At 36.4% G+C, this 26,948-nt stretch overlaps 1 protein-coding gene and 3 long non-coding RNA genes across 10 annotated transcripts; 2 read left to right on the top strand and 2 right to left on the bottom strand.

The window, feature by feature from the left end:
- Positions 1 to 133: 133 nt before the first annotated feature.
- Positions 134 to 20,869, bottom strand: LOC107995055 (fibrosin-1-like protein). 7 transcript variants are annotated; one of them, XM_017052279.3, is made up of 16 exons: positions 18,891 to 20,869; positions 6,265 to 6,450; positions 6,068 to 6,181; positions 5,879 to 5,914; positions 5,762 to 5,788; positions 5,630 to 5,690; positions 5,352 to 5,554; positions 4,905 to 5,276; positions 4,535 to 4,773; positions 4,347 to 4,460; positions 3,995 to 4,215; positions 3,654 to 3,880; positions 3,410 to 3,574; positions 3,049 to 3,328; positions 2,802 to 2,943; positions 134 to 2,732 (listed from the first exon to the last, which is right to left on the bottom strand). In XM_017052279.3, exons 1-16 carry the CDS (start codon positions 19,272 to 19,274, stop codon positions 1,715 to 1,717), a joined length of 3,789 nt encoding a protein of 1,262 aa, XP_016907768.1. In that variant the 5' UTR covers positions 19,275 to 20,869; the 3' UTR covers positions 134 to 1,714. The 7 variants fall into 7 exon arrangements, with proteins under 7 accessions (XP_016907768.1, XP_016907770.1, XP_016907771.1 ...); XM_017052281.3 differs by having other exon boundaries at positions 3,654 to 3,862; XM_017052282.3 differs by having other exon boundaries at positions 3,654 to 3,808.
- LOC107995064 (uncharacterized) lies at positions 7,093 to 8,179 on the top strand. The gene is made up of 2 exons (XR_001765464.3): positions 7,093 to 7,654; positions 7,742 to 8,179. It is a non-coding gene; the product is annotated as an uncharacterized LOC107995064 (long non-coding RNA).
- A 103-nt stretch (positions 20,870 to 20,972) lies between the features above and the next one.
- LOC114577173 (uncharacterized) lies at positions 20,973 to 23,020 on the top strand. The gene is made up of 3 exons (XR_003697013.2): positions 20,973 to 21,163; positions 21,511 to 21,694; positions 21,835 to 23,020. It is a non-coding gene; the product is annotated as an uncharacterized LOC114577173 (long non-coding RNA).
- Positions 23,021 to 23,053: 33 nt separating this feature from the next.
- Positions 23,054 to 26,536, bottom strand: LOC133666990 (uncharacterized). Its single transcript, XR_009831998.1, has 3 exons — positions 25,995 to 26,536; positions 23,653 to 25,865; positions 23,054 to 23,574 (listed from the first exon to the last, which is right to left on the bottom strand). It is a non-coding gene; the product is annotated as an uncharacterized LOC133666990 (long non-coding RNA).
- Between the last annotated feature and the right edge of the window lie 412 nt (positions 26,537 to 26,948).

The following is a 26,948-nucleotide window of genomic DNA, read 5'->3' as shown; positions in this document are numbered from 1 at the left end:
GAAATACAAATAATTAAAACTTTATCATGAAATATAATGGCAGTGTCTATTTATAAATGATTGACATTTTTTTCTGAGGTCTTTATGAATTGTAAAATGTTTCAGGCTTGGTAGAAGTACTAGAAACGACAGATTTGATAGAAACTATGATTATTAGACCCTTTTACAAAGAATCAATTTTAGAAAAAACCTATTCACACAAAATCCTCTTTTATACTTCGCGATATCTACAAGAACAGAATCATTGCATCACATTGCAATCTTGTATCGATGAAAAATATCTACAATTTTTAAATTGCATATGGTCGTTAATTATATAATAATATACATTTTTTAAGATGACTTTACAGTATAAACGAAACAATTTAAAGAGCCTGATTACTTGACAGAAGTAAGTATATTTTTGAAGGCACCAGGATTTTTCGAATTTAGCCTGGTCCATGGCACGAATATTTTATTTTTTTTTCTTTTCTTTTCAAGAGAGATCTCAAATTAGTTCTCTCTAACATAACGACGTATATGGCTGATAAATTGAGAGGACGATGAAACAAGGATATAAAATTTTTTTTTCAATTTCAATAGGTACAAAATCAGAAATTGCAATATCTTTATATAATATTAATTTTTGATTTAAGCACTTTGGCACGGACAAACTGCTTTTATATTTGTTCCTTTATAATTTCTCAACAAATAAGAATTTTTGTTTTATTTTATTGAAAAATGTATTGCAGTAAACAAATCCCTACTTTATAATTCATAAAAAAAATTGATTTATAATTTATATCTATTATTTTTTTTTTACAAATATGATGAAAAACAATTGAAATTTTTTTTAAATAATCTTACATTTTATATCACAGGAAAGCACCAAAGTGCAATTCTAATTTGCGTGCAAAAAAAAAAAAAAAAAAGAAAAAGCAAGCTTGTGCTGCCAAAAGCCAAAGATACCTGTTCTTTTGCCCTCTCAGTATGTCATTTTACTAATATTTCTACAAATTAATCTCTATAAAGAAAAGGAAACACGTTAGTTTTTCTCATATCATATCGATTAAATTAGGGCAACTTATTTTACGGTCATATTCGTACGTCAGTAATAGAGATTCGTTTATACGTCGCAATAAATAAATAATTAAATAATTTTTGAGTAATGGTAGAGATCCGTTTAAGTTTGCTCTTAACTTGGATTTCTTTTTTTATGTAGCGTCGTCTCGCATTCTACAATATCTATAATATTACACACGATACTTTTTTTTTTAAACTGTACGCATAATTATCGTAATGATTAGTTTATATCGCTATAAACAGTTAGATCCCCGAAACTTTTAGAGAATCACATAACGTCATTATTATTTTTCTTTTTTTTGTGACCACGTTATTTAAACAAATGCCTTGATTTATTTATATCGATGATTCGTCCTTTAACTTCCATCATGTAATCAGACGGAATCTTATGATCACGAAACAAGGCATTTTTTAACGATCTTATTACTAGAGCGTGTATTTGTTATTTTTAAGTGTCCTATACGTTTTTCGTTTTTTCGCACTTTTTCGATAACTATAAATATTAATAATTTATATACAATTTTTTTTAAATAACGCCTCTTCTCCATTAGCAAAATATTAGCACCGGGGCCTGGATACTTTACGCAAATGCTCAGAATGCTGACCCTTTAGTGCGTTCACTTGCAGAAGCTGAGGACGTAGGGAGGATATATCATCGAGATTGGGAGGCATCCTCCTTTTTATGTATATCCGCATGCATCAAAGCAGGTTCTAATTGTCGTGTTGGTACCCCTGGTCCAGGCCCTGCTCTATGATGCATATGCAAATTACTCAATGGACCAGGACTTGGATCCTTACTTCTTAAAGAATTTACAGGTGGTGGTGGATATCCAGCATAAAGTTTAGCCCTTTCTTCTTCCTCTGCTCGAAATGCAGCAGCAGCCATTAATGGATTATAACGTAATTGTTGTAAAGGATCATAACGATAATCCCTAAAAGGATCCCCAGGCCAAGGACCTCCTGGTTGACCAGTCGGTGCGGATGGAGGTGGAAAATGTTGCATTGGATGTGCACTCAAGGCAGGGAGCATACTTCGTGGCATGGAATGCGGTGCAGGCATACTATGCGGATGCCTTGCAAGGTATGAATGAGGATGAGGATGATGATATCTTGTGTCAGGCAGTGGACTTGGACCAGGTCCTGTTGCTGCAGATGCTGTTCCAGGGCCAGGACCTGGTGGCCTTGGAAGCATTACTACTTCATCATCTTTACTTCGTGGTTCTTCTTTAACACGTACTTCGCCAGCATCTATAGGTGCTGATCCATTTCTTAGAGGTGACCGTTCCCGACCAACGACTACATGTTGTCGATTTTGATGAAGTAACCTTTCACGCTCCATTTCGCGTCTTTCCATTTCTCTACGTTCTTTATCTCTTCTTTCCCTTTCTCGTTCAGCAGCTTCCTGCTGTTTTCTCTTTTCTTCCTTTTCACGTTCTCGTCTCTCTCGTTCGCGTTGTTCTTCTCTTTCTCTTTCTTTTTCACGTCTTATGCGTTCTCGTTCTCGTTCACGTTCGCGTTCACGTTCACGTTCCCGTTCACGCTCACGTTCGCGTTCTCGCTCTCGTTCTCGTTCTTCAAGTTCAGCTCGTCTATCAATTGCAGGTGGTTCTGGTTTTAGACTCCATGACACTGCTGTGGTTGGTGGAAAGCCAGCAGAGGCTCTTTGCAACCTAAAGAAAAAAGAAGAAAAAACAAATAATTTATACATTTTTTGTAAAAAAAAATATTTAAAAGCATACCCTCTCCATGGATCATGAACAGAACCTAATCCACCTAATGGTGGCATTTCTCTCGATGGAGGAAAACTAGAAAGACCAGGAAAATTCGGATTAGGTGCACCAAATGTTGATGGATATCTTCCAAATGGTGACATTCCTGTTCCTGAAATCATTTTTAATATATTAAAAAAATATAATCAATATAATATTAATATAATCATTATACTTGTTATAGTTAATAATTTCACGATTTGATGGTAAAAATTACCTAAATGTGATGCTGGTGTAGACAGAAAACCAACTGGATGAGGTGGAGGTGGTGCAGGATGTGCAGGTGGTATATTAGTAGGAAATGGTGGTGCCATTGGAGATGCTCCTATTCCGAGACCAGTTCCTGGACCTGCTGCATAAAGATGACCTGGTGGTCGTAGGAGTTCTGTTTTAGTATTAACGACACTTCCTGCTTTTGCTTCCGCTTGTTGTTTTTGCTGATGATGATAAATTTCCCAAGCAATGCGAACGTGCATTGCATTCCATTTTCCACTTTTCTGCATTAAATACACAAATTATACTTAATATATTGAATAATTTATAAAAATATTTTAATTTATATTTATTATAAAAATTACCTTTGGTGCAAATGACGTTAAATGATTGGGAGGTACAAAAGGAGTTGAAGGTGGACCAATTCCGGGATGTAAGAGACCGGTATTAAAGCCAGAATAACTAGAAAGATTTAGATTTCCACGAAAAAATGGGGATTCAACACCTCCTAATTTTGGGATGTCCTTGAACTAAGAATATAAATTATTCATAAGTGCGATAATAATAAATATTATATTCGAAAAAAAAATTACAAAATATATTACGTACTATAGGAGGCGGAAATAAAGTAGTTGCGGCCGTTGGTGGAAGCAAAGGTGTAGTATGTTGATGTACATGAGTGTGTTGATGTTGATGATGGTGCATCTCCGTCCTAAGATACGGTGGCGGGCCCAAATTGCCAACTCCAACTCCAACGTTTCTGTCTTGGGATGCCAAGAATCTATTGTCAAGCTCTCGCCTTAACAGGTCTGCCTGACCTGCGACATGAGTCACCCCTTGTTTCGGTTAGTGTCTCATTCGTTTCGAACTTTTATTCTACCTTCTTTTTTCCCTCTCTCTCTTTGTTACTCGAATCGCAAACAAAATTGAAAAATAGTTTATAAACTTACTTGTTTGAAAAAGTGACTCGGCAGAGAATGGATTAGGATTAGTCGTTGGCGGTGGTAATGAAGGCAGTGACGTATGTGGACTGGAACTAGACACAGGAGGTGGTAAGGGTGCTGCGAACATTGGCGGCGGAAATGTGTGCATGCCAAGTGGTACTGGTGGAGGAGTTGGCCTTGGAACTGATGTTGCTGTTGCTGGAGACAATTGTGAAGTTGTGCTGCTACTGTAAATTATATATGAAAATATATAATAAATATATAATAAATATATAATAAATATATATGAAAAAATATATATAAATATATGTAAATAAAATATAAAGAAATTGTTTAACAAATTATATGATTTTCATACCCGATCCATCCTTGTGGTTTGGTATATGCAGGTAGACTAGAATTGGCTGGAGAAGATGTGTTTGGCACACTTACAGGCGTTATGCTACCTCGACTTAGGCTACTGACATTACTGCTATAATAAGTAACATTATTATAAAACTTTTATTACAACAAACAATAAAAATATTTGTGATTACAAGATTATACCTATAACTATCTCTTTCTCGATTCGGACTATGTCCACGAGGCGAATTATTGTTTCTTCCAGTCAAACTACAAGCTACCATGTCTCTATGAGCAATGGTATTTGCTGTAGTAACTGTATTAGTTATTGTAGATACACATGTCGTAGTGGCAGCGCTCAGAGGAGTATTATGATTTGTGGTATTATTCCCTATAGGTTGTTGTTTACTTATATTAGTACATGGGGAAGCTCTACTTCCTCTCTAAAAATGAAGATTATTAAGGTTAGCATGTAATTTAACTATTACTAAAATGTTTTTACATATTAATATTTATGTATAAAATGCAAATAAATTTTTCAACTCCATATTATGTAGTAGCATATACAACTTACCACTTCTGCTCGTGAAGAAGCAGAATGGGAGGGAGATGGAACTGCAGGTGGAAGGTATGGACTGTGATTTAAAGCAGTATATGGTGTATAAAGAGGTGGATAAGATGGTTGGGTTTGAGGATAAGCAGCCATGGGTATCGACGGTGGATAGCTAGTAGTTGTAGCTCCGTTTGATGGTGCTGCTGGGGTAACGCCTAAGCTGGCTACTGCAGGACTAGTTGTATGACTTGACGAAACAAGGGGTACATTGGGTGGATGTAGTGCAGGTATTGTAGTATGAGGTTGGGACAAAGAAGGAGGTGGCAGAGCAGGGGAAGCTGGCCGCTGTTGCGGAGCTATTGCACGTGGATTTGCTGCCAATGGACTAGTCATCTGAAAATATTTAATCGGATGTTTATTATTCGTAGTAAAATTCATAAAAATATTAAATAGCAAACATTTACTTACAGGTGGTTGGGATATGTGAGGGGGTAGAGTAGGACTGGGAGGACTTGGCGCTGTTGGAACTGGTGCAGACGCAGGCACAGGAGGCGGTATAGGTGCCGGAGCATCCGTTGCTGGATTAGAAATTTGTCCACCCGTGTCTGGAGGTGAACCTCCTGCTCCGTTCGCTGGAGGCAAAACGTGTGGTGAAGATGATGGCAATTCGTCTACAATATAAAAGTTGATTTCACATAAGTATTTAATAAATAAAAAAAAATATTATTGGCTCAAATATTACATACATTTACGTGCAAGGGGTGGTGGGGTAGAAGATTCAAAGAGTATCGATTCAGCATCCGAGCCCTAAAATAAAAAATGATTTTTATTAAATTATTTCCTTTTTACTATATATTTTTTGTAATATTATTACTTACCTTATCGTCTTCTCCTTCACTATCACACTGTAATAAGAGAATAAAAAATAAAGTAGTTTTATGATAGTCTTGAGCAAGTTATAAATGAAACTTAAATTTTATATTTTTAATACTTACGATATAACCTTTACCCGAACTGCAATGACTGCTAGCCTATAAAATGAAAATTACACAACGATGAGAATTGAGAATAATAATTTCACTCAATTATAGAAAATAAATATCGCAGAATCTTATATAAAATTATGAACTTTGATTGTATAATTGTACATACAATTTATATAAAATAATACTTAAAATACTTACATCGCTGAGGTGGTCCCTGGAACTGTCTGCGTCCTGGCAATCCCTAGGTATACCAGGGCCATGCAATTGTTCAGATGCTCTACCACTATCGTCACTTGTACCTGCATCTAGGCCCTGTGATAAAAACAAAAAATCAAATTAGATAATTTTCTATTTTTTTTTTAATATTAATTACATATGATTTTTAAAAAAATTACCTGGTTTATCGTAGAAGGTGTCAGTATGGAATTGTGTGTATAATGGTTGTGCTTGAAATGATTTTTGATGTGATGCTCGTTGTGTCTATTATTTTGTCCTATATCCACCTTTGGTTTCTCTTCCACTATTGATAATAATGTATGCAATTTCTTGACATTATTTTTGCCAGCTAGTTTTATTGCACTCTGAAATTATAAAAAATTTTAAATTACATTTTTGTTTAATAAAATATATAAGAAATAAAAAAAAATTTTATTTATTATATTTGTTGAAAAAATTTATTTTTTAATTTTAAGTTTTAAGTTTTATTTTCGATAAAAATTTATTTATTTTTAGAAATAGAAAATATTGAAATATAATATGGAGCTTAATATAATTTTAATGATTAAAAAATATATTTTTAAGAATGCAAGAGTTCATTCTAAGAGAACAGGCCTTATTTACATGAAATTGAGGATGCTGTTGCAAGCAGGTATCGTGATAAACGTAATATAATTCTTACGATAGCTTTGTGCAATCGCTAACTGCACAGGCGGAAATTAAAATAATCAAATTTCATTCCTGGTGACCATTCATTGTACTTAATGAACTTTGAATATTACTGTATTCCGTTGAAATATCCGTTTATATTCAACACGTATAAAGTTTGATCAACTAGCAAATAATTATATTCAACACGTATGGTAAACACGTCACGATTTTTGCCACAGGTTTACACTTGCATATAAATAAGTTAGATAATTTATTTTTTTATCACTAGAAATATCAGCGAATCATCAAGCTCGTGTAAGAAGCATAAGATAGAAACTTTTACGCGCACAGTAGAAAAAGCCGTATGAGAACGCCTTTCCGTCGGTGCCTTTAAACCGCGATGTCAGTGCACATTTCTGAACGGGTGGCGCTCTGCCCCCTCCTCCTGGTTTTTTTCTCTCAGTTTCCCCTATGTGCACCTAAATACCGTTATCGTAATAAACGCAGATTCCGTTATTCTCGAAATAGAGAATATCTATCAGATATACGTTCGTGTTAGATCAACTTTATCCGAATTTAAGCTCTTTAAGACAGACGGGCGTTTGCAAAGATGACAGTAGGATTCACAAGCAGCACCATGTCTCGTGTGCGCGATGCAGCACACGAATAGTGGGGAGAATGAAAGAGGCAGTGAGCGAGGTACTGGTGAAGGGAGCAAAAGAGAGGGGGAGAAATCGAGTAGAAAGTGGGGGATGAAAAGAGAAGAGAGGGGAACGACGAGGAAGGTAGAGAGGAAGAGTGAGGAAGAAAGAGAAGACATTGACCGAACGAGCAGCCGCGCGACAAGGCCTCCTTTGCCGTGCTAGGCCAGCTGGAAGGAACGAAGCTTGAACCCTGACTTCTCTTTCTCAACTTAAAGTATTACTTTCCTTTTTCGATAACCGTGTATTCGCTTACTCTATTTTGCTTTCTTTCTCATTTTCTTTCTTCCTCTCTCTGGTACAGTTGGCTACCAAAGAAACGATGGGAAAAAGCCACTAGAACTCGCTGTGTAAAAAACTACCACCTAGCAAAAGCCATACTCTACCTGCGCACGTGTGCCAACTGCGAAGTGAAACCCCCTAGGACATGTACCGCGGTTAGATTACAGCTGCTTCTTGCAGCTAAAGTGAATTAATAGATTTTTGCCTTACGAATATATTTAAAAAATAATAAATATGTAAATTTTTTTATTTTTTAATAATGTATGATTAGTTAAGAAAAAAATGTTTGTTATTATCAAATGTTAAACTCTTTATTGTTTTACATACTTATCTGCAAAAATTCTGCAAATATTCAATATATTATTATTTATTTTGTAATAATTTTAATTAAATGATTTAATATAATTACGTAGCCAGAAAAATTTTTCTAATAAAATTTTTTAAAATTTTATATAAAAAATATTTGGAACTTTTCATTTTTTTGATATTTTGTTTTTACAATAGAGAAATATATATTGGATTTAAATTTATATCTAACAAATTTTTAGTTTAAAAAAGAATAATAAAGAATTATTTGCAATCTAAGAATTCCCCGACACAGGACGAGTAAAAGAAGGTCGTTCCCGGACATGCGGACGTTCCACCGGTCGGCTACTCCATGCTTTGGCTAGCCGGCTACTAAACTCGTTCGCACAACGTTGCCACATCTATTCGTTCAGTGTTGACACGATCAAACTCTAATTCAGCTACTACAGTTCGCATATATTCAATCGCAATGTTAATGTGCGAGTTCGTATGCACATGCGATTTGAATTAGTAGATTTTAAATGATCGTCTTCTGTATTGTATCATTTTGATTTATCAAATAGAAAAATAGAAAAACATAAAAACATATTCAAGATATTTAAGATATTATTCAAAATATCTAAAAAAACATCAAAGGTCAAAATATTTTAATAGTTTGACGTAATGTGTATTCAAAATCAATTAAATTTAAATGACACAAATTTTATTGATAGAATGTCATTATTTATTTCAATCAACATAAAAAAAAATCATATTGAATTTAGAAATTGATTTTTCTTTATGAAAGATTTTTCTTTATTCAGATTTATACGAAATAATTTATTTACTGAAAAAATATTAAGCATTTCAATAAAATATTTGCGCGGGAAATACAAATTCAAATCAATCTAACACATCAAGAGTTGGCTTTTACATATGACAACAATGTTTCTCTTTTGGCGGGCATTACTAACGCTGAGATTAAGTATTCTCCGCTCTCGTTTGTAACAAGCGGATAATAACAGTCATTCGGACATCTGTTTGACGAAAATTTCGGCTGCTTGCCAGTACCAAATTGACGTGCTGAGCGTGAAACGATGCTGGCCGTTGTCCAAAAATTATCCGAAAGTAAACATGTATCATGGCAGCATTGTTTATATTTTCTGTTACCATCTTCAAGTCTTGTTTTCATATAAATTTTTTAATGCCACCAGCATTAAACAATCGAAAGTAAAAATGGATAATAATTTCTTAAAACTATTATAGAAATGATTATTTCATCATGTTACAAAGGAAAACTATAAAAACAGATGAATTCATTTTTCAATATTAAACAAGATACAGGTAAACTTGTCAAAAAAATTTCTTTTCAGATCTTTATACATATGATTTAAATTTCTCCCACAACACTTGTTTTAAACTTTTTAGATAGATGCACGATGTATTAAAAAGTTAATGTGAATAAATATAGAATATCGATTATGATTAATTCTTACAAGATAAACTTATTATAAACGATACATTTTTTATATGTAAGAATAATATGCAAATATTAAATGTGTAAACGAAAAAACTGCAATCAATGTTTAACCGGTATTTAATTAATCGATATTAATCAAAAGTATTTTTGTAAAAATAAAATAATACAGAAAAATGGGAATAGAAAAAAGGAGGGGGGCGGGAAGGAATCAGCGGCAATAAAAATTTTTCAAAGATGTAAATACAACGGTTAAGACGAGCATCGTTCGATCATGCAAGCAAGATTATTTTCAGATATAAATTCTCGCCAATTTTCATAGCTCTCATCTTTTCCATTTGATGGACACATTCTACGTGCTGTTTTCAAGGTATACGCGTAATTCAGATGATTTGGGAATAAGTGCCGCCATTATTGTTTGCAACGTTTATTATAGATAATACAATCGTTTCCGCATAAAAATAATTGTAGTTTAACTAGACTTGAAAAAAGAAAAAATAAAAAAAAAAAAAAAGTAGAAAAATAATCGATATTACTTTTTTTAAATTAATAATAAGTTATTGCTGCTTTAAAAAATTGTCTTAATTTCCTTTTCTCAATATGATCGATAATAGAGAAACGATCGAAAACTTTTCTTATAAAGTGTTTTCCATTCGTACTTTTTACATTTCGATTCTTGTTTTTTCATACTTTCCCCTTTTGTTTCTTTCTTAAAATTTCAACCAATAAACTTATTTCGACCCGACCAAGATATAGGACAAACAAGTTATACGTCAAGCAACTGTGTAATCGCGTCCACTCAATCATATATTTTTCTTTCCTTTTCTCGAAGTATGAAATTGCAGATATTGATTACGTTTCACGTTGAGGTTTTTAATTCAATTCCAACGTGATCAACAAAACCGATTAATCCGAGACACAGCAAGGGATCTGAAAGTAAAGCGTTCGCCTTCCTCTGTGTTCAAATTATAAACGAGAAGAACTGGGTCAATTCGCCGTGCAGGTGCACGACCGTGTTTCGACCATCATCGATACACATCCCTTTTGTCGTTTCCGTATCGATTCGACGAGCACACACGATACAAAACTCCTTACGACATCTTACTTACTTTCTTCATCGTTCCAAAAAATGATTGTGATATTAAAAAGATAACTAAGACAAATATAAAAATTAACACAAATAATTAATACTAAATATATCGTGAAAATGATATTTTGTATTGCAGATATTACAATTGGATGAACAGTACACGGGTTAACGAGCAATTTAAGCCAATTCCGAAATTAATTTATCTAGCGTGTATCTGAAAACGAACCAAGCTAATCGAACGAGATAAAAATGTAAATGCAAATCTTCACGCTATGCCGGGTAATGTTTTATTTAATTAAGAGCATTACCGTTTTGCCGTGTCTCGTATTGATGTTGAAATCTACCAAAAAGCGATATAGACACGCAAAATACACGCAGTACGTAGTCGAGTATTTTCCTGTTTATTATTAAAATATTCCGCCTCGTTACGTGACGGCTGATAACGGATCGTGGTATATCCTGTAATTCAGTATGCGATAGAAATTATATTCGTCGCTAATCGAACGAATTACATATTGCCTTCGAGTGTTTCATTAATTACTTGTAAATCGAGCGACGTGAAATAGTCTGAAGCGTATCCACGATCCAATGAAATTCTGTTATATATATACTTTTACGCCATTTTTTTTGCCACCGTGAATTAAAATCAATTTATGCCCCGTACCGATTTTCATAATTCGATCAAAGATTCTTGTTTATCCTTCTCGATACGCATAACCATTATCGTTCGATTAAAACGAGCGAGCTTCGTAAATTAAACGAGTTAATGGCATTCCTATATGAGAAATACTGGAGAAAGAATAAAAGATTAAAAAAAAGAAAGAAAAAAAAGAAAAAAAGAAGGAACGTCAAGTGAATAAAAGTCGTCGTTGTCCGCGTGTATACGTACGAAACGTATAATTGTTTTCGCACAGTGTCAAGGTTTCGTTGTGCGGTCATGTGCGCGAGAAAAAAAATTGTGCGAGCATGAGGCGACAAAAAAAGCAACAGAAAGAGAAAGAATGACTATGGAGATAGAAAAAGAAGAAGAAAAATAGGTCGCGAGTCAGTTTCGCTTGGTTGATATCCGTCTGTCGCGACCATCGCATCGTGAAAACTCGCCCGTCGATTTTCACCAGTGGTGAATATATATTCGAGAAGAGAGGTAGCTCGACATTAGCGGTTCAACTTCGCTGTTGACGGATCACGTGGCTAGAATTCATGCATCTCTGTTGGCACCGGCAGCCAAGCTGATTTATCGAGTATCGTGGCGTTGCTGATCTCACTCTCGCTACGGTTAAGAGAACTCCTTGGTAATCTGTCGAATGCCAACCATATCTATCCAAGTCAAAATTATATCCCCGATGCAATGAATTCAGCTCATTCAACTATTACAAATTTCTGTCCTTCTTTTTCTCTTTCGTTCCGTTTTTCTTTCCTTTTCCGACTTATCTACGATCACGTGGCTTTTTACATGGCCACCACATTAATCATTTAGGAATGAAATAATTAAAACATATATAAATCTCTTGTTTGAATATATATACATATATATAATACGTTTTGCAAGATTAATTTATTTTATTTCGACTAATTGAGAAAATTTTTAATTGGGAAGGTTGTTAAAGAATATTATTAAAGAATAGAGCTTATCGAATAATAATCTGATAAATAATAAAAAATCTTTTGGATACAAGGTAACGATTAAGTTATATAAGTGAGTAATTTTCAAATTTATTTAATTACTTTCTTATCAATGGGCAAATAAAATATCATTCCATTTAAATCTCTTTTTAATTCAAAATTATTTTTTCAAGGAAGTCGCATAACATCAACGTGTGCAACCGTGTATGACGCGAATGATTTACTATAAATCAACGTTTAAAGAGCGTCATATTAAATTATTGTACTGATAATGTGTATAAAAAAAAAAAAAGGAAAGATGATTTATCGATGAAAATGATTCTTATAATAGCGAATCACATCGACTAATTCCGTCCAAAGGATTATCGGAGCACAAAAATGGGTTGTAACTCGAAAATAAGGTCAAGTACAATAGCTCGTATAATACACGTATTATAATATACATGCATATATGTTTCAGGTTGTACAATACATATATAGAAAGAGCATCCTCGATCCAGACACAGCAACACGAGATAGATATATTCCTATCTCAAATACTAGAATCCTCGATTACGTATCGGGATAATCAACATATTGCTCAGTCATTATCATCATACACGTGTAAACACATTAATTCATTATTTCCAATTGCACACTTTTAATCCTCCTCTTTTTCTTTTGAACGAAAACTTGCGAAGAGAGAGAGAGAGAGAGAAAAGAAATTAATTTGCTTGCATAAATTTCATCCGCTCATCACTGTAAATAATGAGATCATCACGAAATCAACGGCGACCGATGAACTTGCTCCATTGTAACCGAACACGCTCGGCGCATAAAGGCGCGTGTATATGCGCGCGTATACACACACGTACATATGGCACACGGTGTGTACAATTGCGCCCTCGTGTGAAAAGACTGTTCTTACGTAACGAGCTCGGCGAGCTCAACGTGACACTGACCTCACTCTAAATCCATAAGTGGCCGTTAATTATCGAGCGGCAACGATTTCAACGATTCCACCGACGATATGGAGGGCGATGCGGAAGGGACGAAGAAGGGTGTGGAACAGGCAATACATATAGAGTGAACCCGCTAATCAGTCCGCTCCAATATCGTGATACATATGCGCGGGATACGCTCGGTTGATTCTGAACGCGACGAGTTTACCCTAACGTAATTAATGTCCGTCCTACAACGCGACAAATTTGACCTGCGCCGCTGTCCGTGGAAAGAGAGATAGATAGATGGAGATGAGCGTACGCGGGAAGAGAAAGAGACCGCGTTGACCAAGCCTATACGGTAAACGTTTTTAGCCAAATCAATTATAAATAAACGTCCTCCTTTTAAAAGCGTCGCGTATTTTCGGATTCCATTCTACCCCATGTAACGGTCTAGGCGAATTTACAACTAAATGATGCAGCAGACGTGCTTGCAAACGGAACGCATCGTGCTCGTTTCGTTTCCGACTCGTTCTACGCCAAGTGCGACCCGATTGTGCCGCGCGCTCACAACAAGGGCCGACCTTTCGAGGCGCCACCGCTTATTATACGCCGCTCGAAATAATTAATTGATCGTGTGCCGAGATTATGTCATTCGGATATGTATATGATATCTCTCAAATATCAACGATCCCTTATTTATTTAATTTTCAGGCGCAATTTTGAACAACAATTTTTACATATTACAATTTTCTTTCTCCTTTCGAGACAAGGATAGAGAACCAGTCTGCGCGTATTCGTTTCGGGAACGTATCATCACCGCGCACGGTCATTTTTCATTTATTCGCGTCGGATAATGTGTATCATTGAATATGTCACTAATTACTCGACGGGAGAATAAACATTTTTGTTCTTTTTTCGCGGAGATAAATTAAATGATCGCGGTACAGGACAAGATAATTAAGTATTACGGTACGGTGTTACGTATGCGATAATAATCTCGCCACATGTCGACACACTCTCTTCTTGACCCGACCCCCTCCTCCTCCTTCCATCTCTCTCTCTCTCTCGAAGAATAAGGACAGGATCGACGATGCCAGCCTCCGATGAAGAGAGAGAAAACACGTCGGATAAAGAAAGAATCTGTGGTAAGGACAATCACCCGGCAGAGGTCGAACCTTCTCTCTCTCTCTCTCTCTCTGCGTTGCGAGACGACGAAAAAGACCAAAAGGATTTCCCCGCAGCGCAACGTGGAATTCAAAAAAAAGGGGGGGTTTTCAAAACCACGTGTTTTCGTATTCATAGAAAAAAATAAATGCTAATGCTTTCTTCTTTAACGCCATTTTAATGTTCTCTTATTATTAATTAACCAATAAGAAGCGGGTGAGAGCGAGATAAAAATCAAAGGTAAATAAAATTTTGTATCGAACATTTTGTATTATTATCAGCAGGGGCAACAATCGAAAAGATATCGAGGAGGGGAGGGGAATCTGGTCGGATATAGACCCGGGGCAAAGCGTTGGTAATAGAGCATTAAAAAGGGTCTGGTTTTTATTCCCACGGCTTTTCATAATTAGTCGCTCTCGCCGTCGTCTGGCGATGCATATCTCGCTCCCCGCTAATTGTTTGACACCGAATCAACATCCTAGCGTGGCGTTTACATTTCAAATCATCTTACTCGCGGGAGCAGATAACAAGGTATCTGGTAATGCGAGCACGGAGACTGATAATTCACTTGCTTCGCCGGCCAACGATTTCTCACGTTTAATTGGGGGGGGTGAAGGATATATATCTGAGCAGAATTTATATCGAAATTGTTTTCTAATTGAAGAACACGGACGGAAAATACAATGCGCGAGATTGATAAGGGAAGAGCCGGCATTTCCTGCTAAGCATTGCGCACAGCTGTTGTGCACCGTCCAGGAGCTCAGGTTGGATCGTGAACCCGTTCAGGAACAAGAGGGACCGGTTTAAGCAGTTTACGTCTCTGGCTACTTTCTCCGTGACAATAACAATGCACTTTGTGCCTGTTAATGCAGAAAACGGGCGAGCGAATAACAAACATACCTTTGCCTCCTTTTTTTTCCGAGATGGATTTATTCGAAAAAGAATTGTTCAATTTTAAGTAAATTACTTCCGAGTCCTGATAACAATGTGATCAGCTGTTAAGGGTCGAGAGTAACAATTGCACGACATGGAGGCGTAATGAAAATGAACACCAATATATTATTATTATTTACAGTTAACGATAACTGTAAAAATTTTCTACCCATTTTTCCCTGTTTTCGGCCATTTTTGTTTCGGCTAATTTATGTACATTGTTGTCGATACGTTTCAACTCGTTAATTATTTTCGTTCCTTTTTTTTTTAATGCACCTCGGGGACAATGTTGGGACGAATGTTATTACAAAACAAGCGAATGAGTAATAAATGCGTAAACGATGAGAGCAAGGAAGCGAACGATAAATATTAATAATTAGTGTTTACAAGCAATAAAGATGTACTACGTAATATTTCTTCGTTTCATTTTCTTTTGTTTTTCAGGTAGAAGGAAATTTGCTTGCAAGAAAGAGGGACGAGGGAAACAAATGTCCAAGCTATTTCAGGTCCCTTCCTCCGAGCATTGTGCTCGGTCCAGGAATGACCGTCGTCCAAGTTTCTTTTTCAATTCCCGTCGGGCCTCTTTCATGCGATAACAATACGCTTAATAACGTGAAAAATAGGCTTAGATAATTCAACGATATTTTGCATGACGAATCCGTTAACAGAATACAATGTTCCATCGCTATTGTTTCTACGATTCGCATGTAATACTGGTTTAACCTCTGCCTACAATTTACCCGTTATAAAGCAGTATTCCCGAACAAATGATCCTTCTTCATATAAACGAGGCCAATAAAATAATAAATGATAGGCGGGTGATAGATTTAGTTTCAGAAAGGTCGAGACAAATCTACTTTTACACCCCCGTGGAAAGCTGCGCGGTTCCTCTTTAATTCATTTTCGATTTTCTTTCTTATATCGACGATAGAAAACGATACGATTCCATCGAGACAGGTATCGTCCATTCGTTGGAAGGTGAAACGATGTTTCGCAACGAAAGTAATAGGAGGTTATTTACCAATACGGAAGAATGACACGAATAGTCAACTATTTTTCAAACAATCTGCATCGCAAATGATGACCGATATCGGTGGTATCGTTTCGCATATTTGAAAATAGCGTGTAAAATGGCTTGCAATTTTTACACGGAGGAAAATAGCCGAACCGCGATAGGGATCCGTCCAGTTGGCATTGTTTTTATCTATCAACGAAAATTATAGCTATAGTTAACGAAGAGGAGCATGTCAGCCGCGGTTTGATATCGCGGTATACGGTAAAAATAACGATTAGCGGGTTACGTCCGCGATAAATCATGATAAAAGGTGCTTATAGCAGCGTGAAAGAGTTCTCGTAGACGCAACGCGTACACACCGTTGTCGCGTTCAATCTTTTTTTGGCTCGCGCCAACCAGAGATAATAAATTCGATTTATATTCGCTTCGATGTACGTCGATAAGGTTCTACGTAATTAAACCGTTCCATTTCGAAAGGAGGTTTTCTTGATCGATGTTCACCGGCTTTTTCAACGGCAGTCCAACTTGTTTTCAAATCGAGTTTATGCTTCGATAATTTCAATCATAACTCCTTACAGATTATATATTCGATTCAAAACAATCGTCTAATCGAGCTATTTTAAATCAAATTATTTCTTATTTGATTCGATGATGAAACAATCATACGTTTAATTCGTAATATTGTGTAATTATAAATAACTTATATTCCCAATTTTTCCTTCGATCGTACGAATATTTTTAGAATTATAAATTTCTTATTGGATAAATCTTATCCGTGTTTGTTCTATATCTGTATGATAAGATTTGCGAGTTAAAAGTTCTTCTCTCTCTTTTTTTTTTTTCTTTTTAGAGATAAATCCGAGTTTGTAGAACGCTGATAATTGAGAATTGGTCCTTGTACTTATTTGAACTGCATACGAAGTAGCAAGCATTGCAAGATTTCAGAAAAGCTCTGCTCAAATTAACGAGTTGGTTTAAAAAATTAAGCAAACGTTAGATTACACGTGTAATTAAACATCTGCTGTAATAAGTAAAGAAAAGAGGGAGAAAAAATTTTAAAACACTTCATTATAATTTTTATTGCAAGAAGGCAACTATATATTAATTTAAAGTTACTTTGAAATCCGTATTTCTGTAACCGTATATACACGAGATATCTCTTTCGAGTATGAATGCTTGTTTCACTTTCCTCGATCGATCGAGGAAATACGATCCTCTAATTATTTTGCACGGCATGCAGTTGTTTAACAAAAATTGCATCAAAGAAAGGGTTAAAAGTGTCTCACAATTGCGGATATTAAACCGCAACATTGGCTTTCCTGTTACTTCCATCAAGGTTATCGTTGCGTTGTAAATTTATTTCCATATCAAGAAAGAAAGGAAACTTTGTCATTTTATTATTGATTTTTTATTAATATTATTTTGTTTGAATTATAAAAAAAAAGAAAAAAAAAAAATTAAAAAAAAATAAATTGTAATCTTTCGAATTTTTTTCTCTTCAAACGAGTAAATAACACTTATTTGCGTTAAAATAATATTATTAAATTATTAACGTTATTAAAGTTATTAATTTTTTTATTGGCTATTATTTAACGAAATAAAATAGTTCTTATATTTGCTGTTATATGTCTATTATTTCTTTTTCAGCAGTAAAATAAGCAACGTATTGCCAAGCTAAAACATTCATAAATTAATCCCGTCGAATCAACGTAGCAAAGTTAAACGCTCAACCCTTTAATTGCACGAGTTGGCAATTTGCTCTAATTGGTTTTTATTACTCTTTTCGAGAAATATTTTTTGACTCGTCGAACAATATTGCTCTGCCTGCTAGATGGAGAGGGATAATGAAATTTTTAGGAAACTCTTCAACTTTGATATCACGAGAAAAATCTTGTCTGTGTAATATTTCAATATATATATATATATATATATATATTTTTTTCCTTTTTTTCTTTTTTTTTAGTGGCGTCGAAGCACGTTTTTGTGTAACCGTATTAAAAAAGGTGATCCTGCGCCTTTCGGCTATACAATACACACAGCCGGTATGGTGAAAAGAACAGTTGTTGGGCCGAGTGAAGCACGGTGAATGGAAGCTATAAAATCAAGTAAAAAGGCGCAAACGAACAAACTACAAATTGCTCTAGCGGCCAACCTCTTAAACGTCACTAATGGGTAAACAAAAATATTCCCACAATTATTTTCATTAAAGAAAAATAAGAGAATAAAAATAAAATACTTAAGAAGAACGTGTAACGTGTTCGACGACTAACATTATGAGTATCTATCGTATCTTGTGTAGTATGCATGTATAAAAACGTTGTTTGCCACGAGCGAGGCACAAGAGACAAAGAAAGAAAAAAGAAATAAAAACGATACTATGCGCGATGGGTCGTGCGAGGTTTGTGTTGGCCTGCACTGTGCACGTACGCACGCAAGAAACATGACGATCCGTCAACGAATAACACCGCTAGTCTATGACACAGGTGATATGTAAAGCAATAGCTATACATATGGAACAATATATACATATATATATATATATATATAGTACGAGTAATAAAAAAACATTTGAATTAATAGATAATATAAATAGTCGATAAAAAGATTCAAAGTTGAACGATGAAGAAGAAGGAGAAAGAAAAAAAATTTTGTTTCACTCACCTCGAGTTCTTCGTAAGTGCGGAAAGCGAGTATAGCAAAGCCGTCAATAATGTCCTCTTCGAAGGGAGGCTCCTTCTGGTTGGCAGCCGCAAGGGAAGACTTCTTACGAGGCCTCGGAGGTCGCGGTGGCCTAGGCGGTCGCGAATGGCTGTCACGAGGATGACCGGTCCTGGCAAGTCCGAGGCCAAGACCGGCAGCAGGATCTTCGTCCTCTCCGCTGTGGCTGTCCTCCTCGTCGTTCGGCCGTTGCCTTGTTTGTTGCTGTTGTTGTTGCTGTTGCTGCTGCTGCTTTGCGGTGGCCAAACTCTCTCTCTGTGCCAACATACGTTGGGCTCGTTCTCGTCTCCGATTCCTCTGATTCCGTTGTTTCGCCTCGATCTCCATCTCGAGGCAGACGTCCTGTTCCCGTACGAGAGGCCGTTGTCGCGCCCCGATACGAGCTGGTCGTCACCACCTCACGATCGAGGTGCCCTCAACGATTCAGCTTCCTCGGTTCGGAAGAAGCCGTGAGAAAATTGGAGACGATCCGGGAACAACCACGATGAACGCGAGAACGACGTAAACGATGACAAGCGTTGTATCGTGGTGTCGTCGAGCATTCTACTACGCGCGGTGGTCCTTAATGCTTCTTTATTACAAGAGAAAAAGAGAAAACTAGGAGACAGAAGAAGAAAATGAAAGAAAGAGAAACAAGGAAAGTATGATGGTGGAATGGAAAAACAGAGAAAACGAGAATAAGTGAATAAGAGAGATAGATGGAGTAGAAGAGAAAGAAGGACTGAGGGGAACCCACAGACGGTGAAGAGAGCGCGAGTAAGAGAGCACACACTACCTTTGGATACACACTCTTACAAGACAGAACGTTTACCGACGGGACACACGCATTTATAACATTAGGGATTCGATTCCTTGTCTTCTTATATTCCAGGAATCAGTAAGTTCAATCAGGACAGAGTTAACGAGAATTTTCGTCCGGAAAGACGTTCAAACGGTCACACGGTGTCACATCGATCGCGCTGCCAAGGAAGAGGAGAGAGTCCGGTGCGTGGCGAGGAGGCACGCGAAACACGCACGCACAGGGCGGACAGACGGAGAGCGATACACGGAGAGAAACAGAGAGACACTGGGCACAAACGGCACTATCATCGGTGAACACACTGTGCGCAATTAAACACGAATCACAGGCATTCTCGAATAGCTCCAATAGTATTCCAATGTATCGGCCATTCGAGTCGTTTCTTTTTCGCCATGATCACGATCATCATCATCATTCTTCTTCTTTTCTTTCTCCTTTTCCACCACGTCGTCGTCGACGACGTCCACCACCAGCACCAGTAACACTGCCGGCTTTCACGAGCTGTCTCGTCGTGCTCGAGCCCAAAAAATGCTCGTATCGATGATAAAGAGGCACGTATTATTGTTGCTTGACGGTGCCTCCACGAGTTGCCGTGGCTAGATGCACCCTGCGAGGGCACGAAGTACACCGATTGTTTGGAATGGCGGATCGAACGGGCACGCACGGTTGCCGCATCGTGTGGTAAAAATGGCCGCGACCTGCCTACACCGTGCTCGCGGTCTCGCACCTCTCTAACGTCGTCGTCACGGGACGATGACGCGTATCCCGCACTGCCACCGGTACATCTTCGATTCGCAGCCACGGACACGAGCTAGGGAAACCAACCAACCTAGCACACGCCCCGAATTACGCGTGGACGACGCGATCTCTCCTCTATACGCTGTTCTTGCTGCTTGCTAGCACGGCTATGCATTTCTGTCATTCGTCTATCTCTGTTTCTTTTCCTCGCTCCCTCCTTTCCTCTTTCTCGCTTGCTCCTCTACTGCCTTCTGCACGCTCCGTCTCCCTTCTACTGCAATCACTATTTCTCTCTGAATACAACGACCGAGAACATGGCGTACCTATGCTTCAAAGACGAACATACGAACAGAGATACGCTCGATGTATTCTATTGCCTGGGGTCGTGCCTCTTACACTATTACATTTCCCTCCCTTTAGTTTCTTTGTCCTAGTTATTTTCATTTTGCCACTAGATTATAGTTTATAGCGCCATCTTTATGAATTGAAGATGATCCTTTATTTGCTAGTACGCAAAAATGCCGTTAGTAGGCAGCACATGCTACGCATTGTTGTTACTGGCGGGTAAAAGAATCGATACCGAAAATTTCGATACAGAAGACTGTAATTTATACGTGTTTCTTAATCCATCCAATTTTAAGAAAGCAGAAATATATATAAATAGTTAATACTGTTCCTGGTAAGCATGAGATATTAAAAATAATGATTAATAATTTCTAGTTTTCTTTAAAAATTAAACGGCGATATAATCTTGAAATACAAGTTTGTAACACGAAGAAATTAGAACGTCCATTACCGATTTTCGACTATCGATACTTTCACTGCCATAATTGCATTAGCAAGGAAAGAGTGATATATTATTTTTTTTGATTTTTATTATCTCTTGATATTATATCTGAAATAAATCTAATAATGGACAATTCGATTAACCAATAATTTTACAACTTTTTTCTTCCATAATTTCTATCGTTGGATATAATTTTTATTCTGTAATTATATAATTCTCATAAGCCTCTTTCAATACAGAAAAATGTAGAAATTATCTTCGTGATGAAATGGATTGGATGGATACATTAGACCGCACCTGTAAAGGCGCGCCTCTTTTGAACCAGTTCACGGGACCAATTACGCCCGCTGAGCAAACTTGTCCTATCGTTGGTGATTTTGTTCAACCGTTTTTGGCGATGGCCACGTTTCCAAATCCATATAGGTAATCTTGTCCCGACTCGCAACCAACGTGGGCTGTTTTCTTGCTCACCTACATACATAAAACATATACGTGCCACATTGTATACAACTCGTCCTCCCGGAAGAATAATTCGAGATCAGATTTTCATGCTTTTGTTTCAGATTTGTCAGTCAACAATTTATTCATCTACTGTGTAAATTCAACATATTATGCTTATATGTCTAACTAATTGCTTATACAAGAATTACTTGCTGTTCCACTATCTCTTAATTTCTGTTATTGACATTGGCATGATTGTTCGATGCGATTGTAATATTATAGATCAATGCTTTTCTCCAAGGATACTACGATTGCGAGCTGTATATAGAGAACGAGATTAACGTCAAGGAAAACCAGGATAATGAAATTACGCGTGGAGAGAAGGCACATGAGAAACTTTACAAGATCATTCATCACTTCTAAGATTTCCTTGGAAACGACAATGATATTTATGTTGAACGTAAGCATGGAATCTTAATTGATCTTTATTTTTTGTTAATTAGTTTTAATAAGATTCTTTATATTATTTATAACTTTTATAAATTAACTTTATCTCTGTGATCAGATGAACGAATCCATGATTAAATTTTAAACAACGCATTAATCATAGAATTATAAGCTTACAAATTACTCTGTAATTAGATATAAAAAAATATTTCCATTTTATGTTGTTTTTATTGCTTATTCTTTTTTTTTTTTTTTTTAATTATTATTTCTTACATCTTACGTAAGTGTAATGTAAAATTCTCTAACCACGAGTATTGTTGTCGAACTACGCAGTGGTGCCAATAGTACCTATTACAAGTTTCACTGTTGAATGTAAACAGAGCGCATCGATGCAATATTGAGACATAAAATAACGATCAGCAACAACGTTAACCATAATTATGATAATAATTATCTTGCGATTGTTCTACAACGATGAAAGTTATCCAATTCTTCGAATTAAAGAATTAATTAATATTTTCACATTTCCCAAATATATGTAACTCTCTTTTTTCTTTTTTCTTCGTTCTTTCCTTTAAGCAATCTTTTTTGGAACCGGACGAAGAAGGCGTAAGCACAGATATTAAGATATGATTTTGATTTTGTTCACGGATGAATCACTTCACACGCACGCGATATAAGGTATTCACTTGGAACGTTGCATTTGCATATTAACCCTCCCCCCAATGCTAAAAATAAACTTGTGAAAATTCAATTTAACGTTCAAATATATTTTTCGATAACATCCTTTAGAATCGTGTCCGTGATCTGATATAAATCATCCGTCCAATTATATAGATCTTATTAATTAATGACAGATTTTAAATGTTGTATAATATTGTATACGTAAAATTTGTCTGTTATAAGAAAAAATTTATTTAATAAAATTTTGTATTTGTATTTCCATAATTTATTAATTAATTAAAATTAAATTAAAGTTAAAGTTGTTGAATAATTAACTTATATAAAATATAATATACGAATATTCATGCGATCTCTTTGATTATTTCATTAATATTTATATCGCAGTTGTAAAAAAGTTGAACTTTGTTCAAATCTTAAAGACTCGTTTACATACAATTTTGAAATCATTTACATATTATTACGTTTCATAAATATATAAATAATAATATAGATATATAAATATCATTTTGACAGTTATTATATACATGGAATATATCGATGACACTATGGTGGAAGATCGACAGTGACCTCCTGACCGCTTTTATCGAAACACGGATGTCCTCGTCTCTCGCCATATCCCTTACTCAGATATTGTCCCTGATTCGATCGTTGTCCTTCCTCTGGTAAATATACCTTTTTACACGTACACTTTTTTATATCTCAACCTCACTCATCTCTCTACTTAATATTATCTATTAAATTACGCGTTGAATTATGTATTGCAGCGGATTGATCTTATCGTAGAAAAATTCTTTATAATAAAAATTTACCATTAATTTCATTGCTAAAAAAGTACATAGTATGAACGAATCAAGAATAACACATTTTTAATTTTTACATCGAAACATATATTAATTTAATAATAAATTGACAAGGATCAATTAATCTTGTAACTAACTAATTAATCAGAAGATTAAGAAAAAAGTAATTTCTTGATCCTTGATAATTTTCAACACGACGAAAAATCCGTTTTGCCCATTTAGAAAAGGAACTATTGCTGGCTTTCCGATCGGGGTCCAACTTGATCATCTCGTCACTGCTGATAGTTCGGGCGCGCTTCGTGCCGCTCCGGCGATCTTCGTCTCCCACTGGGCCACCTCAGTGGCTGGCATCAGATCCGTCAGAAAGCATTCGGGCAGTATCGTGAGCGCCGGCCACGGCAGCATGCGCGGGAATATCGTTTGCCGCTCGTTTCCCGACTTTCCACGTTGTGATACCTCGCTCGTGACTCGACTTGTGAACCACTACTTCTCATCTCCTTGTGAATTTATATTTTCTTTGTTGTTGCAACGACGAATCAGTGTCGAAGGAATATATTGCGCTCGACGGATATAAAAGCAGTGATCATCGGGAGTATCGATAGAAATCAGGTGAATGTAAACACTGTTTAGACCACAGACTCTTTCTTTCCTCTCTCTCTTTCTCTCTCTCTCTCTCTCTCCTCGCTTGATCGCTCTCACTCTTGATCTCAGTCTTGGAGTAAGATTAATCATATTCTACGATATTCTTACTCGATTTTAAAACGGTATGTATTCTTTTTAGAGAAGCTAGCTCCATCGAATTGCTTTTTCCTCGAGGATGTTACGAGACTGGCATTGTCAGCTTCTTACGTAATTTGCCGTGCACGAGTACCGATGGGAATCTTCCCAGTGCATTGGGTTGTAAAGACACGTTTCCATGCTTTTTTCTCTCCCCTCCCTTCCTCTTTAATCACATGTTCCCGATGCAGGATCGATTTTTCGCGATCTTATCTATATAATTGCGTTAATTTGCAGTTTATTCATTTACTTATGAGCACGTTTACGATAGATTGAATTAATATCATCGCGAGGCTGTTACGAATGTAACATTAAAGCAAAAATTGATTTATGTTCTTTTTCTCTAATTTTACGAAGAACGGTATATTATTACCTGGCATAATTTTAAATGAATTATATTTTTCTTTTTACCGTTTCTTCTGTGAATTGAAATTATTTAGAATCAAAATTCTAAATAACATTTACACGATACAGGTGTGATCAATCTTTCTCGTTTTGAGGAAAAATGGAAAACGTGTATCGCGTTTTTATTTTGCCGCGCTTATTATTTTTCCTCAAAATGGCGACGTCCTTGCCGAGGTCACGTGTCCATCTCATTACAGGCATTACCGTCCACAACTGTCCCACCTGCTCTTCGATTGCTCTCGATTTATCTCTGTCGCTTTTCGTTTTCATCCACGCATTTAAATCACTGGCGACGTGTCGAGTAGTGATTTAAATGCCGTCGACAAATAATCGCGTTCGATTTACGATCGCCCATTTTAAAACTCACTTTTTGTACCGTTTACCATTATTTCCTGCCTTAATCAGTGCCTTAAAATTTTCAATTTTAGAGGATGCAGCGTGAAAGGCAAGAAAGAATCGGAATCATCTTTTTATATTAATGAAACATTTTGACGAACATCGGCGAATCATAAAAAAAGAAAAAATCGTAAAATTCCAGAATATTTAACGATAACGCGATAATTTGACCGTTTGAGTAATCAATTGGTTTATAATTTACAATTCACACGTGTAGAATTCGTTTCATTACCAAAATTGTACTCGTTACGTAAGATAGAATTTAATAAATTCTTATACGTGCGAAACGTATGTGATAAACGTACGTGTCTTTATTTTTACATCTATTTATCATTCTATTCCTGTAACTCGTAAAAACTTCTCCAACATATAATTTTCAGTACACGATGGAAGAGAAGCGAGTTGATCGGAAATCGAGAAACTTCTGCGTGACAATGAGGCAGAAAAACGTCCTCCGCGATGGACGGTTTTCACTTGTTCAGCCTCGCGCCGGCTGACGTGACACACGGCTGACGTCACACGCATATCCAATGAGAGAGGAGGCCGACACATTCGTATATAGAGAATCGCCGTTGAAGCGTGATGTCAATACGAATCGCACCTGTTTTTCGAAACTTCGTCTCCTCGCGAGATCTTCCCATTCCCTGTTAATCAAGCGTCACAATAACGTCGGTGAGCACCGGTGGCGATCATTTTCTCGTCATTTCATTCTCCGAGACGGCGCGTTATAAGTGCAGATCCTAAGGGAGGAAAAACTCGAGATACTTACGTACCTGTTTCAGCTAGAAACGGGGAGAGCTCGTGCGTAATTCCAACCGCAAGGACGCGAGTGTCCAATGGCGTAGCCTTTCGTCCAATTTTAATTCCTCCAACGATAATTCACTCTCTCTTTCCTTATCGAACGATATCGATGCGTTGAATTAAAATTTAAAATTTTGAGATTTAATACAAAAATTTTATTGATCAGAAGATGAAATTTTCCGATAGAATTTGTTTTTTTTTTTTGAATTCTTTGATCTAACCTCTCGTCGAAATTTATTTATACCATTCTGGAAATGTTACTTTTTTCCCCATCGCAGAATCTATTTCCATAATAGTACTTGTCTGGGATCAACAGGGGTTAAACGGTAGAACAAATACGCCACTGCGGTCGGAAACTGGTCGTACGTGGCGCACGCGTGTCTTTAACCATCTCGATATCGTATCGCCAGCCCATATCGAGGTGGCCGCGACCACAGACCCGCGTGCCACCGCGGCCTTCGACTTCCATGCAGAAAGAGCGTCCTGATGAATTATTATGCCCCGCCTATGCGCGTATACACTCGCCCGAGCCGATACGTGGTCATGATTACGCGAGAAGCGTTAAATAGGCTGCATCTTCGATGCCTTCGACGATCCTATTACTTGTCTCCATCTTGATGCTTCCCGATCATTTCTTCGAGAAAAGAAAAGAAATTAAATCCACTTATCTTTCTGCCTCTGGATACATTTTTTCACGTTATCTATTCCTGTGTGTAATGGATATTGTTAATTTCAGGGAATATATTCTTATATGTTCAATATTTTTACTGGAGTAATTTTTCCACGTTATCCATTATTCTTATGTGCGATGGATTAATTTAAGGAATTTTAGGAATATACGTTTATCATATATTCTTATATATTCAACATTTTTATTTTAATAATACTTTAGATACTTCAATGATTTCTTCAAGTTAAAAGAAAAT

The sequence above is a fragment of the Apis cerana genome, linkage group LG11 (genome assembly GCF_029169275.1).
Source record: "Apis cerana isolate GH-2021 linkage group LG11, AcerK_1.0, whole genome shotgun sequence".
In the NCBI taxonomy this organism is placed as follows: Eukaryota; Metazoa; Arthropoda; class Insecta; order Hymenoptera; family Apidae; genus Apis; species Apis cerana.
Note: the sequence above shows the minus strand (reverse complement) of the source record. Positions and strands in the feature narration are given on the sequence as shown.

Bases quoted from the DNA above. Each gene is read 5' to 3' on its own strand.
- LOC107995055 (XM_017052279.3), bottom strand. From the start codon at position 19,274: ATGGAGATCGAGGCGAAACAACGGAATCAGAGGAATCGGAGACGAGAA. The intron at 6,451-18,890 runs GTGAGTGAAACA...TTATAATTTCAG, and splicing joins GCACTTACGAAGAACTCGAG to AGTGCAATAAAACTAGCTGG. The intron at 5,789-5,878 runs GTAAGTATTAAA...CTCTTATTACAG, and splicing joins GTTCGGGTAAAGGTTATATC to TGTGATAGTGAAGGAGAAGA.